This window comes from Microcaecilia unicolor, chromosome 3 (genome assembly GCF_901765095.1).
Source record: "Microcaecilia unicolor chromosome 3, aMicUni1.1, whole genome shotgun sequence".
NCBI classification, from domain to species: domain Eukaryota; kingdom Metazoa; phylum Chordata; class Amphibia; order Gymnophiona; family Siphonopidae; genus Microcaecilia; species Microcaecilia unicolor.
In genome coordinates, this window is record NC_044033.1 from 34,723,993 (window position 1) to 34,738,700 (window position 14,708).

General features: G+C 40.7%; 1 protein-coding gene across 2 annotated transcripts in view; it reads right to left on the reverse strand.

The window, feature by feature from the left end:
* FBXO11 (F-box protein 11) overlaps positions 1-14,708 on the reverse strand; it is a 263,583-nt gene that overhangs the window by 4,332 nt on the left and 244,543 nt on the right. For both annotated transcript variants that reach the window (XM_030195827.1, XM_030195826.1), the window contains exons 17-19: positions 8,992-9,068; positions 8,755-8,898; positions 2,481-2,591 (exon numbers count right to left, since the gene is read on the reverse strand). In XM_030195827.1, coding sequence (XP_030051687.1) covers positions 2,481-2,591; positions 8,755-8,898; positions 8,992-9,068 — 332 coding nt within the window. The remainder of the gene's footprint in view (positions 1-2,480; positions 2,592-8,754; positions 8,899-8,991; positions 9,069-14,708) is intronic.

Here is a 14,708-nt window from a genome sequence, read left to right on the forward strand (position 1 = left end):
ATAAAATACCGAGCCTGCTCTGCTATTTTTAAATCAAAAGTACTGATCTTCAGGGATACCCCACGTCATGCAAGCATTATTTATATGAAGAATTGGGAAGTGGGCACAATAGAAATTCTAAAATAAAAAGTGGTCCATAAATGGTGTTGCCAAGCTTGACTTTTTTTTTTTTCTTTCCAATCCAGTGAAAGAATTACATAAAAGAGGGTTAAGAATGTCTGCCTGGTGCCAACTCCCCAAAACGTTTTTTATGAATGGGATGAAATGTGCCATTAGGGAAACACCAGTAGAGAGCAGTGCTTCCAGAGATATAAGCCCCTCTCCAAAAACAAATGGCAGGCTTCCAGTTGCTGCAGCATAGAAACTTGAGTGCAATATCACAGCAAATTTAAAAGGTGAAGTTCCCCCCACACCCAACAACCCACAGGTAACAGACACATTCACCCACATAGTTGGTTACTGGGGTTGGGCTAAATTGCACTAGCCATGCACCACCTGCTTTTCACTTGTTTCATGTGAAAGGTAGCACATCTTACTATTTTAGTTAACTACTCTCCCCCCTGGTGTATTTATATTTTGGATGGATAACAGTAATGCCAGCAGATTTCAGCATACAGTATTTAAAACTGAAGAGTAGCTGCTTTCACAAATCAAACACATTTCTTCCTTCTTGGGGGGGAAATGGCAATGCTGCTGTTTTTTTGCATGCAAGTGAAGCAGAGAGAAAACTTTCACTAACGTATTAGTTGTCTATTTTTGTGATGGGATTTAATAAAGAAAAAAATATGTACAGCTCTGTGCAAAAGTTTAGGTAGCCCTGGTTAAATTGTATGTTTCAATGAATCTCTAAATGAAAAAGACGACACAACCTATTTCTGTAACTTCTAATACACATCTGATTTTACCAATTTTTGACAGATTGAAGAATTTTGTGAACACAGTAAGTTCAAACATTTGGACACCCTTCCAATTTGTACTGTGTAATAAATAACTCCTTTTGCAGAAATGCTTTCCTACAGCCAGTAGTGTTACTCACTTTTTGCTTTAGGAATTTTTTTTTTCACCATTCTTCCTTGCAGAACTCAAATATTAGCTCCCCTTATTTGAACTGCATCTTTGAAGTCTCCCCACAGGTTTCCTGTAGCATTCAAGGATGGGGACTATGAAGGCTGTTCAAATCCTTCTTCTTTCTGTATGTCACGGTTGATTGTGAGGTATATTTCAGCTTGTTGCCTTTGAAATATCCACCTTCGCTTTCAGGTTTTTTTTTTTTTACTGACTGTAGGGTATTAGCTGTTCAGATAGGTTTACTTAGTTGAATCCATTCTTCTTTCCATCCACACTATTTCCTGTGCCACTGGTTGCTACAGAACTGTAGCACATGGTGGGCTGATGCAATAAGAAGAGACACTACCATACTCCACCGATGTCTTTCTACTGAACCTTTCAGGGTTTGTTTGGAAGAATCTGGTGACTTCTGACAAAGGCAAAGCTGAAACTTGGCCAAGTTGGGTCCCTCTTCAATAAAACTGTTTTGGTGAGCTTGCTTCTGTTCTTCATTCCCTGGCTCACCTTTACTGTCGGCGCCGCTTGTGTTACTGCAGAGGTTTTTGTGCTGATTGTTTTGCTTCAGAACTACATCATAACAGAACCAACTCACACTATACAATTAGCAAGATTTTCTTAATTTCAAATATTCCCACCTTTTTTCCTGAATGGATTTTGTGTGGTTGTGGCCAAACAATTCAGTTTTCATGTAGGTAGTCTAAAACACAATGTGTCTAGTAGTTTCAAACTTTATTTTAGAAAATGACTTTTTTGATGAATTTATAGAGAAGGTTCCTTTTGACAAGTTGCCTGTACAGGTAACTATTGTGTGTAAATACAGCTATTTAAACTACTGAAAAGTCTGAATGTGATCTACAGTGATTTGTGGGTTGTTTTACCGAGCTGACCAGCTTTAGGGCAGTTTTATAAAATGTATTAAACAGTTTTATATGCTCTTCATTTTTTAGCAATATTTTTGAGATGAAATTGCTAGCTGGAAGTGTTAAGTAAACAGAATGATCTGAGTATCTGTTCAACAGGGAAGAAGGCCAGGTGATAGTTTACCATTTGGGATTTTTTTTTTTTTTTTGAAATGGTCATGAATCAACTGCAAAGGTGTAGAAATGTTTGCACAAACCATATTTAATTTGTAATCTTTTAAAATCAGCAACTAAAAACCTAGTATTTTGTATTAAATACTGCAGCTAGATGTTTCTTTGTAATATACAGAGGTAGTGTCGGCTTCTGTTCATTTAAGTATTTGTTGAAACATACCCAGATCGGACCTAGTATGCCTATAGTCTTGGGTTTTAAAAAAAAAAAAAAGAAAGGTTAGTTGCTAACAGAGCTGGTGACATTACAATTCTTTCTAACCATGGATGTTGCTAGAGAATTGTTTTCACCAGAATAATAGTTAAAACAATAATACATACCTGCTGCAAATCCATCAAATATTCTGTTTTTCCTTAAGACAGGGTGGCTGTTGGTGCTGATGAGCACACCAGCTTGAGCATTCCTGAAGATGTCATTCTCTTCAAGAAGCCCTATTGGAACACCAACCATAGCTGTTAAACCATTTCTGCTTTATACCAGCATTAGCACTATACAAAACACAATAATAATACCCAGCTCTACTGTTCACAGTGTCCTTTAACACTGGAATGATGCCTACAGTTTTTGACTGTATGAGACTTTTCCAATTTATGGAAAGTTGCAACAATCTTATGGGTTACTGCCATGCAGCAGGTGACATTCACTTGCAGTTTTACATTAGTGAACTTTAATGGAGATCAACTGATTCTATTGCTTTGGATGTTGTTGCAATAAGGAGGAAAAGTAAAGCTGCAGAGTGTGATGACATTACTATAAATACTTTGAAACAAAATAAATGTAATATACCTACTGTTATGAGTGCTTGAAATTTCCATTTCTACTTCTATTCTTATTTATGGAAATGTAATGATGCACATACTCAAGCAGCAGCACAGGCCCGTTCTGCCAACGGTATCCTGAATAAGCTATATGTGCTCCTTTATGGCAGTCATTCCACCTGTCAGTACCATGTCCCTTTCACCATTACTGTAAATCCCACAACAATAATGTCTAGGAAACTGCTAGCTAGCGCTTTTCCTGTGGCCAAGTGCAGAATGGAAGAAGGGAAGGCATATCTAATGGCAAGAGTTGACATTTGTACATATTTTAATTTTCCTTCAGAGAGCACTATAATAAAAGCAATACTGACCCTAAATAATAGTTATATTCATGTTTTTTAACTTATTTACACAGAGTACTGACATCAAATTACTTCAGAAGCAGATAAAATTAAAAACAAAATTTACCTGGCTCTATATATTCTGATTGTTAAATAGGCAGACTATCAAGTTTGAAGCAAAATTTTCTTAAGATGTCACAACTGAAAAACAAATCTCCTGTCTCTGGTGACCTCAACAAAGAAACCTCTGCATGCACTGTATCATTGTTACATTTGCTAGAAGGCCATGAAATACAAAAGCAGAGCTACTAACTAACTAACTAGCTGAGTGCCCAGGTATACACTTGTATTTTATTTATTTATTTATTTTTAGCTTCAAAAGGTCTTTGGCCCTGGGTGGCCGCCCCTCTTGCCCATCCTTAGTTTAGTCCTGCACATAAGCCAAACTAACCATTGATTTACATCTAAGGGACCAGGCTGAAGTTAGAAAACAGAACCTAACCAACATTCTTTTTAGAGGACACCATCAGCAGATTAATCCTTAGGTAATAAAAGCTAAATACAATTACTTGGTGCAATTACTTTGCTTATAGCTTTTCTCTCCTTTTTTTCCCCATGATGGGTAAGGAAAATTCCTTTCTTCAAGCGAAAGTACAATGGACACATATGATACCTTTCCAATTTGTATATTAGCTGTCATCTATTATAGAAAAAAAAAGTATTTAACAGCTTTTTCCAGCTCTACACTTGCTATTCTGTGTCCACACATCTTAGCTTTATTTAGCAGAAAATAGTCACATCAATGACTAAGCGATGGAGCAATTTTTTTTCCTGTCACCTCAAATACCAGTTACTTTGGTATGCAACAGTATTCTAGTAGAAATTGTCTTTGGATAGTTTACCTATAGTTTTACCAATTCTAGGATATCGTTTGGATGGTGATTTTCTTTCTAAAGATATGTTCCAAAGAGGATGGCGAGTAATGTCTGGTATTTATTTTGCTAATGTTAAAAAATTAAACTAAAAAATAAAATTAAGGGGCCCATTTACCAAACAGTGGTAAAAGTGGCCTTAGTGTACATTTATGTGGGTCATTGCTGTGCGCTAAGGCCATTTTTACCGCTGGAGTAAAATGGATAAAAGAGATACCTGATGCAGGTATTCTCCGAAGACAGCAAGCCTTATATTCTCACAAGTGGGTAACACAGGCCGTGTTGCCCAGTCCAGATTTTATGACAAGCATAAGAGCTTTGTGAAGCACAAGATGCTCCACCACGCATACGCAAGTGCCTTTCCGCTCACTGCGCGAACGTGGTCAACTCAGTTGAGTATAAAAGGAAAAATAATAAAGGAGACAACTCCAAGGGGAGGTGGGAGGGATTGTGAGAATATAAAGCCTGCTGTCCTTGGAGAATACCCACTATAGGTAAATACCTGTGCTTTCTCTGAGGACAAGCAGGCCTATCTTCACAAGTGGGGAATCCCTAGCACCCAGGCTCACTACAAATAAATATTGGACAACTGGTCCTTGCAACGATGAGGACGTAACTCAGAATAACCTGAAACTATATACAAACTGAGTGAGAGTGCAGCCTGGAACAGAATAAAACTGATCTAGACGAGTGGAGTTGGATTCTAGACCCTAAACAGATTCTGCAACAGTCTGCCTGAACTGACTGTCACATCGGGTATCTTGCTCAAGGCAGTAGTGTGATGTGAATGTGTGAACTGAAGACCACGTTGCAGCCTTGCAAATTTCTTCAATGGAGGCTGACTTCAAGTGGGCTACCGACAAAGCCATGGCTATGATATTATGAGCCATGACATTACCCTCTATGGCCAACCCAGCCTGGGCATAAGTGAAGGAAATGCAATCTGCCAGCCAAATTGAAATGGTGCATTTCCCGATGGGTGGACTGTCTGTGGGGCCTGGTCTGTTCCATGTAGTAGGCCAATGCTCTCTTGCAATCCAAGTGTGCAAGTGGGGAAAGAATTTGCCAAGACAATCAACTGGGTCAGATGAAACTCAGACACCACTTTCGGCAGGAACTTAGGGTGCGTGTAGAGGACTACTCAGTTGTGATGAAAATTAGTATAACATGCATCCACCACTAAGGCCTGAAGCTCACTGACCCTACGAACTGAAGTAACAGCCATCAAGAAAACGACCTTCCTGGTCAAGTACTTCAGATGCCAGGAATTCAGTGGCTCAAAGGGAGCTTTCATCAGCTGGGTGGGAACGACGTTGAGGTCCCATGACACAGGTGGAAATTTGACAGGGGGCTTTGACAAAAGCAAGCCTCTCATGAAACGAACTAGAGGCTGTCCAGAGATGGGCTTACCTTCTAGACACTGATGATAAGCATTAATTGCACTAAGGTGAACCCTTACAGAGTTGGTCTTGAGACCAGATTCTGATAAACGTAGAAGGTACATAAGTATTGCCATACTGGGACAGACCGAAGGTCCATCAGGTCCAGCATCCTGTTTCCAACAGTGGCCAATCCAGGTCACAAGTACCTGGCAAGGTCCCAAAACAGTGCAATACATTTTATGCTCTTTATCCTAGAAGTAAGCAGTGGATTTTCCCAAGTCCATTTTGATAATGGCTTATGGACTTTAACTTTAGGAAGATATCCAAACCTTTTTTAAACCCCACTAAGCTAACTGCTCTTACCACATTCTCTGGCAACGAATTCCAGAGTTTAATTACATGTTGAGTGAAGAATATTTTCTCTGATTTGTTTTCAATTTACTACTCTGTAGCTTCATTGCGTGCCCCCTAGTATTTTTGGAAACAGTAAACAAACAATTCATGTCTACCCTTTCCACGTTATTTTATAACCTCTATCATATCTCCCCTTAGTCATCTGCATAGACTCTTGAGCACCAGCCTCGGAGGTGCTCTTCATCAGCCATTCATTGAGATATGGAAACACAGACTCCTAGTCTGTGTAGTGACGCTGCAACTACTGCTAGACATTTCGTGAAGACACGAGGCTAAAGGGCAACACGCGGTACTGGAAGTGATGTGTTCCCAGCCGAAATTGAAGATACTTCTGGTGGGCTGGAAGTATCGGGATGTAAGTATATGCATCCTTTAAATCCAGAGAGCATAGCCAATTGTGTTCCTGAATCATGGGGAGAAGGTTGCCTAGGGAAACCATCCCGATCTTTTCTCCAATCAGGAACTTGTTCAGGGCCCCATCCCCCATGTTTTCTTTTGCAGAAGTACCTGAATAGAATCCCCGTCCTTTCTCCCCTAGTGGAACAGGCTCAACCGCATGGGCCTCAGAAGGGCTGAGAGTTCCTCTGCAAGCACCTGCCTGTGCTGAGAGCTGAATGAGTGAGCTCTCAGTGGGCAAACTTGGAGGTTTCTGACACCAAGTGAGGGCGTATCCAAGATGGACTATTTGAAGAACCCACCAGTCAGTTATAAAGGCAGCTTTCTTGAAAAGTTTCAGCCCCCCCCCCCCCCCCCCCTTTAACTGTGTCTGTGCTCTGCTGGATCCAGTCAAAAGCTTGTCCCTTGCTTTGTCTGGGGAGCAGCAGGGGCCTTAGTTACATGCTGTTAATATGAACAAGTGTGCTGGGACTGAGTCTGAGCAGGCTGGCAAGCCAAGGGGGTGTACCTCTGATAGTAATAGGGACTCCTCCTGGGCTTGCCAAAAAGTCCTCCTGGCTGAGGAGGTAGATGCAGAAGGTGCCTGGCGGGAGACAGAAGAGATGGCATCAGTATGTTTCTTGGTTTGGTGTCCAACCTCCTCAACCTTCTCTTCAGAAAGGTTATCCCCGCGGCATGGGGCATCCACCAACCACTGCTGAACAAAATGTTCCATGTCAGAAACACACAGCCATGAGTGTCTGCACATTGCTGTACTGTGGGCAGATATCCTGGATGCCACATCAAAAGTGTTGTATGTGCCCCTGGCAAAGTACTTTTGACACACCTTCTGCTGCTTGGCCAACTGGCAAAGTGTCTCAGCCAGGTCCATCAACTTGTGCACCGCATATTGCAAGTTGACGTTCGTGAAGAGCTGGTAGGATTGTATTTGGAAGATGAGCATTGAGGCCTGGAACATCTTTCTATCAAAAGAATCCAGTGTTCTAGCTTTTCTACCTAGGGGTGCCAAGGCATAGTCCCTTAAACTCCTAGCTCTTTTGAGAGCTGACTCCACTACCGTGGCGTACTGTGGATCTGGTACATGGAATCAATCTTCTTGGGCAGTACCAGGACTGACAGAGGGGACTCCCAATTCTGAACGAGCACTTCCTGGAATACCTTGTGGAGAGGGACAGTCACAGCCTCCCTAGAGGAGATGTGTAGTCCAGGACCTCGAGCATCTTGGCCCAGGGCTCGTCCTCCACTTCTAAAGGAAATGGAATGGCATCAGCCATTTCCTTTAAAAAAGATGGAAATGAAAGGATCTCCAGGGGGAGACGTTCTCCTTTCAGGTGGTGGGCAGAGCGTATCCCATAGGACTCATCTGAGGAAAAATACCTGGAATCTTCCTCTTGACTCCCATGAGCACAGCTCATCAGTGTCAAACAAAACCTCTCTATGGGAGGGTCGAGACCGAGCCTGCCTTTGATGCGGAGGAACCATGTCCTCGATGAATCAGTTCTCGACTCCGGTGAAGCTTCTTCCACTGACATCGAGGGGGCCACAGCTTGGGTGGCAGTCGACACTGGGTTATAAGCCCCTATCACCACCTATTTTATAGGCGGTGAGACCGAAATGCTCAAGCTGAGCTAACCAATAGCACAGAACACGCCCCCAGCACCAAAAAGTAAATTTTATGGCACCCCATTATATGCTGCAATAAGCATTTATTTATTTTAGTTACATTTGTACCCCGCGCTTTCCCACTCATGGCAGGCTCAATGCAATTTATTTTTTATTGCAATTTATTTTTTATTATTAGATGTTAATTGACTAATATTAGATGTTGACTTTTACTGTCGTCCATTGCGATTAAGTTTACATTAAGGGCTCTTATTTCAAATGTTTGATTACCAACTAGAACAGTTTGCAAATGGTGGGATATAAATGTTTTTAAAGAAAATAAGTGTTTTTAAAAAATTATACCCTGTGAGTCCATGATGAAATTCTTTCAAAACACTTGGGGGCCCTGTTTACCAAGGTGCGCTAATGTTTTTAGCATGTGCTAACCGTGTAGATGCCCATAGGAATAGTATGGGTGCCTACATGGTTAGCACACGTTAAAAACGCTAATGTGCCTCTACCACAGGTGGAGGAGTGGCCTAGTGGTTAGGGTGGTGGACTTTGGTCCTGGGGAACTGAGTTCAATTCCCACTTCAGGCACAGGCAGCTCCTTGTGACTCTGGGCAAGTCACATAACCCTCCATTGCCCCATGTAAGCCGCATTGAGCCTGCCATGAGTGGGAAAGCGCGGGGTACAAATGTAACAAAAAATAATAAAAATAAACAGGGCCCTTGATCCTCTAAACAACAACAAATAATAATAATTTACCTCGTCCTCCATTAAATATACAAATGCCTCCATCTCTTCCATCATGGATTTTATTTCTTCTTAACGTAGGGTTGCTGTCAGTCTTGATCCAAACCCCAGCCATTGCATTATCAAAAATCTCATTGTCTTCTATAAAACCAAGCCCTGAAAGGGAAAGAAAATCATTTAAAAATGGATGGAGTTCAGTAAGATTTTCTAAATTTCTAATCCCAAAACAAGCAAAAAAAACTGACATACCAGAATTGTAAACAAGAATGCCGCCATTTTGACCTCCCCAGATTTTATTACGCCTGATTTTGGGATTGCTTCCTGTTCTATTAAAAATGCATGGGAAAAAAAGAAAGTCAAAACAAATATATTTCATTCCAAACATTTATTGATTCAACAAATTAATGCCTGGCAGTTAAAGGAGATAGGCTAGAAAACCAAGTTCTTTAATCTCCCAATGCTCAAATTATAAAAGTACACTTTATAAGAAACTTGCTGTATGAATTACTAAAGAATCAAAGTATATGAGAAGAAACTACTATGATAAAAAATAATTTTACTTGCTAATTATTTTATGGTATCTTGGAAAATTGGTCCATATAGTACAGGCAGACCACCTGCTGGCTCAGCAGATCAAATGCTAGTCTTTTTTTATTTAATTTACAAACCACCTGAGAAGTGCTGAGAGAAGACGACATTTCTCTGGTAAAGTGAACATTATTTTGCTCTATACTTTGGGAACTTAAAGATTGGGGTTTAAAGGAGGAATTGTAGGTTACTGATAGGCAGAATAAAAAAAGCAAACTTTATCAACTAGTCTCCATACTTATTCCCCCCTAGTTTAAAACTTGAACTTTGTACTACAGCATTAACAGATAGCCTCAACAAGGCACAGTAGGCCTAGTTTAGTCTTAAATCCTCGCCTATCCATCCCTAGCATAGCTCTTCATTCATAGTCAGTTATTCTAATTAGAATAAGAAGGGAGGAATGCCTTACTTAGGCTTTACTTTAAAAATTCAGCAAAGCTTTTTTGCGGTCAAAAGATCTGGATATTTCCAGATGTGGTAAAAACAACACAAGATAAGCGGAAGAAATTTTTGGCTTTTAGGGAAGAAGTTAAGAATATGGGTGCTAAATTTTTACTTGCTTACCCTTGTAAGTGCTGTGTTAAATATTTAGGAAACAAATATGTTTTCTTTGATCCTAACCAATTACAAATTTTTTTGAATTCAAAACGTATGGGTAACTAGATGGTATTGTCAATGAGGGAACAACAGATTAAGATTTAAATAGTGATGGAACTTTTGGACAGGCCTATTTCCTTTAAAATGTATTTTGAACTATTTTCTCCTCAATTTGCATCCGCCCCCTCCCTCCATTATTGTGGTCTAAGAAGTGTTTATTTTTCTATCTGTTTAGACATTACTTATTGTAATGATTTCTTTTCATGTTACTGAATGCAAGTTGTCTTGTATAAACATATAAAAGCATAATTAAAAAAAAAAGAATAAGAAGGGAGGAGAGTTTTTACAGAATTTTAATTACATTTCACTACTTTCTAAGAAGAAAACACTAAATAAATCACACATTATACCATATAAGCTAAAGACTTCTTTTACATTAGACTAATATCCTTAATACCTTAGTAAGTTTTAAATTATTGAAAAACTCAAAAATACTAAGATGGAGACAGCAGTCCAGAAGGGAGGGGTGCTATCCAGTGTTTTGCACCGAGTGTCACATGTATGATCATCTTCCAGTTGGTGAGCGGTTATATGAGTGTGCCCGATGCACACTCATATAACCGTTCTCTTGAGGCTAGAATAGCAGACTTGGAGGAGCTGAGGGAGACAGAGAGGTACATAGATGAGACCTACAGAGTCATTGTAGAAAAGTCCCACCTCCAGTCTGGCAGCCCCTGTGCTACGCTGGAGGAGGGAGGTCTCCTAGAAGGAGAACATCACCCTGATGAAGTAGAAGTACTCCTGTAGCCAGGACCTGCCCACCACGGGATGTTAGGAACCGGGCGACATTCTGGGAAATGGAGAAACTGTTCTGAAAGGATGGGCTGCACTTTAACTGGGATAGAACCAGGCTTCTGGCGCTAACTTTTAAAAAGATAGAGCAGCTTTTAAACTGGAATAGGAGGGAAAGCAGACAGTTGCCCAGGAGTGCATGATTCGGAGTGGAGTATCTTTGAAGGATACTATTGAAACAGGACATTTAGGGAATCCCGGTAGAGAGGTTTCAACAATGCTGAAAGTAAGCCAGGTGTGCTTAATGAGAGCACGATATGGGATGCAAATTATTCCCTTCAACTTCTAAGCAGCTAGTAGATCAAAGGGAAAAAAAACACAAATACAAATGCTAGAAGCATCCTAAAAAGGTGGGAGGGTTAGAATATATAGCACTAAATGAGGTAGATATAACAGGCATCGCAGAGACTTGGTGGAAAGAGGACAATCAATGAGACACTGTGTTAACAGGGTACAAATTGTATCGCAATGATAGGATCAAAGGAGGAGGGCTTGTGCTATATGTTAAAGAGGGAAATGAGTCAAATAAACATTCCACATGAAACAGATAGCAGCGTGGAATCATTATGGATAGAAATTTCATGTGTGAAGGGAAGGAGTATTCTTGTAGGGCTGTACTACTGTTCGCTGGGACAGAACGAACAGACGGATGAAGAAATTTTTACAGAGATTAGGAAAGCTGGCAAATTGGGCAACACTATAATAATGGGTGATTTCAATTACCCTGATATTGACTGGATAAATGTTACATCAGGGAGATAAAATTCTAGATGTAACAAGCAACTGCTTCTTGGAGCAACTGATCCAGGAACTGATGAGAGGGGGGAGTCATTTTGGATCTGGTGCTTGGTGGCGTGCAGGGAATAGTGCGAGAAGTGGTGGTGTTGGATCCCCTGGGAAACAGTAATCATAACAGGATCAGTTTGAGCTACTATCTGGGATAAACCCGCAAAGGAAATCTACTATAGCTGCATTTGATTTTTGAAAGGATGACTATAATAAAATGAGGAAAATGGTTAAAAAGAAACTAAAAGGATTGGATGCTGAGGTTAGGACACTAACAAGCTCATTTTCAAAGCACTTAGCCTCCCAAAGTTCCATAGAAACCTATGGAACTTAGCCTCCCAAAGTGCTTTGAAAATATGCCCATAAATCCAGCATGGACGTTATTCAAAAATACCATCGTGAAAGCCCAGTCCAGATAAATTCTATGTATTTGCAAAGGTGGGAAAGAAGAGAAAACGACAGCATGTTTAAAGGGTGAAGTAAAAGAGGCTATTACAGCCAAAAGATATCCTTCAAAAAATGGGAAAAGGATCCAAATGAAGAAAATAAGATTCAACATAAGCACTGGCAAGTCAGATGAAAAGCATTAATAAAGAAGGCTAAAAGAGAATATGAAGAGAAACTTGCTGCAGAGACTAAAACTCTCAGTAACAACTTTTTCAGGTACATCAGAAGCAGAAAGCATGCGAGGGAATCCGTGGTACTGTTAGATCATGAAGGAGCAAAAGAGGCACTCAGGGAGGACAAGGTCATAGCTGAGAAACTGAATGAATTCTTTGCTTCTGTCTTTACAGAAGAAGATGTAAGAAATCTGCCTGTACCGGAAATAGTTTTCAAGAGGGATGACGCAGAGGAACAAAGAAATCTCAGTGAACCTGGGAGATGTACTGTGCCAAATTGACAAGTCTCTCCTCATACGTCTTGTAACGCAAATCCCACACCATTTTTGTAGCTTTTCTTCACACCGCTTCAATTCTTTTTACAGCAGGTGGGGCCTCACTAACGACTTATATAGGGTCATCAACACCTCCTTTCTTCTGCCGGTCACACCTCTCTCTATACAGCCTAGCAACCTTCTAGCTACGGTCACCGCCTTGTTACACTGTTTCGTCGCCTTCAGATCCTCAGATACTATCACCCCAAGATCCCTCTCCCCGTCTGTACATATCCGACTCTCACCGCCAAGAACTATCAGTTAAAAGAATTCCTTTTGCTACCCCTCTGCCTGTGTTGACCACACAGAGGACTTAATGTTCTACTTTGCAAATTGTACTAACTCAGCCAAGTTATTCTTCGGTATGTCACATCTACTCATTTGCACCTGTTAATATCAGAATGTTTATTAAAGGTATTGTACCACCATCCAAGTGATAGCCACTCACGTCCTGTAACCTCTGACAAACTAAAGATGTAGATATATCACCCCCCCCCCCCCCCCCCAACAAACACACACCACCTTATGAACCTTATTTTAGCCATCAGGCGATGAAAGTCTTAGAAACCAAATTAATCATTTTGTTTGTCACAAACAAAACCAACGGTCTGGTATCTGGATATTCACCTGCCCAAAATATTTTAAATATCTACAAATATCCAGAGACAGTAAAGTCCTCTAACAGATATTAATGTCAAGCATAGGGAAGGCAATAAATCCTACTTCAAATGAAGTAATGAAACTTTAAGGGTTATTCCTTATTACTAATGAATTGAAGAAAGAATTTGAAAGCCTGAACTGTCACAGCCTCTTCTCAATAAACCAACTACCATGAAGAAAGTTGTTTTGCCTATCAATACAAAGAAACAGAAGCCAAGAGTGCAAGAAGTGACTTAATTAGTGTCTTCAAAACTTTAGATTTAAATTAGACACCAAATTTGAGGATTACATAATTGTAATCCTCAAAAAAGCGAAGATACATACCTTTAGCAGGTGTTCTTCGAGGACAGCAGGCTGATTGTTCTCACGACTGGATTGACGTCCATGGTGGCCCCAAAATGGCAATTTTTCCCAAGCAAAATAGGCGAAGCTTTGCCAGAGCCTTCCAGAGCGCGAGGCGCATGTGCGGCCATCTTCTTGCCCGTCGCGTAAAGAGCCCCGCTTCAGTTTTTTTTTTCTGCGGTTGGAGAGTGGCTGCTTTTCCGTCTGTCTCCATTTAGCCCAAAGAAAGAGCCTTCGTTTTTTGCGCTTTGCTCCTTTATCTTAGTCCCCATTTTTTTCTTTAGAATACTTTGTTTCCTTTAAATTTAAAAAAAAAATTCCCTTATTTTCTAGTGTTTGTCCTCTTAAGTTTTTTTTTTGCTTCCTTCGCGGCCCTCTTAGGCCGCACATATGCGGTTTCTCATTTTTGTGACCTTTACTTTTGGCACCATCGAGAATTTTGACTTCGCCACCGCAATTTTTCCTTCCTTGTCATCGAGGACTCCCAGCGGCTTCAAGAAGTGTACTCGGTGCAACCGGACAATCTCAGGTACCGACCCCCACGCGTGGTGTCTTCAGTGCCTTGGGCCCGACCATCGCCCAGACGCATATAAGTTGTGTCTTAGCTTGAAAAAGCGGACACAGGCGTTGAGACAAGCTCTTCGGGACGTTGACCCAGTCGTGAGAACAAGCAGCCTGCTTGTCCTCAGAGAACTTAAGTTACCAACAGTGTTACTACTTGCATTTTTGGGAGTAATTTTATAAGAAAATGTGGGTATAGAACAATATCTTGCACACTTTCTTGTAATACTGCCCAGAGGTATACACATGTAAAAAGAAGGAGCATAGGAAGGAACACAACATCTACTTTAGCTGTTCATGGGACCAGACTGGAACTTATGCATGTATTTGAAAAAAATGTATGCACATGAGTTTATTCTTAGGCACACTGATGGGCAAAATCCAGATGGTGGCACTCCACTAAGTTGGAGTTTTTGAACATTGATTTCCACGGTATTTCTTTTCACTGTGGCTCTGAAACAATGAGGTAAAGTGCCTACTTAGCCAATGGCTCTCAACCCCAACTGACTCTTGAATCTTGAAGCATTGAAAGTGTCTCCTCTGCTTGCAACTCTTGGATGTAAAGAACCAGAGTCGCTTGGGGTGAGGTTTCTCTCTGCCTGCAAAATCACACATCTCCCCAAGCTGAGTCAGCTGCCTTGGAAGT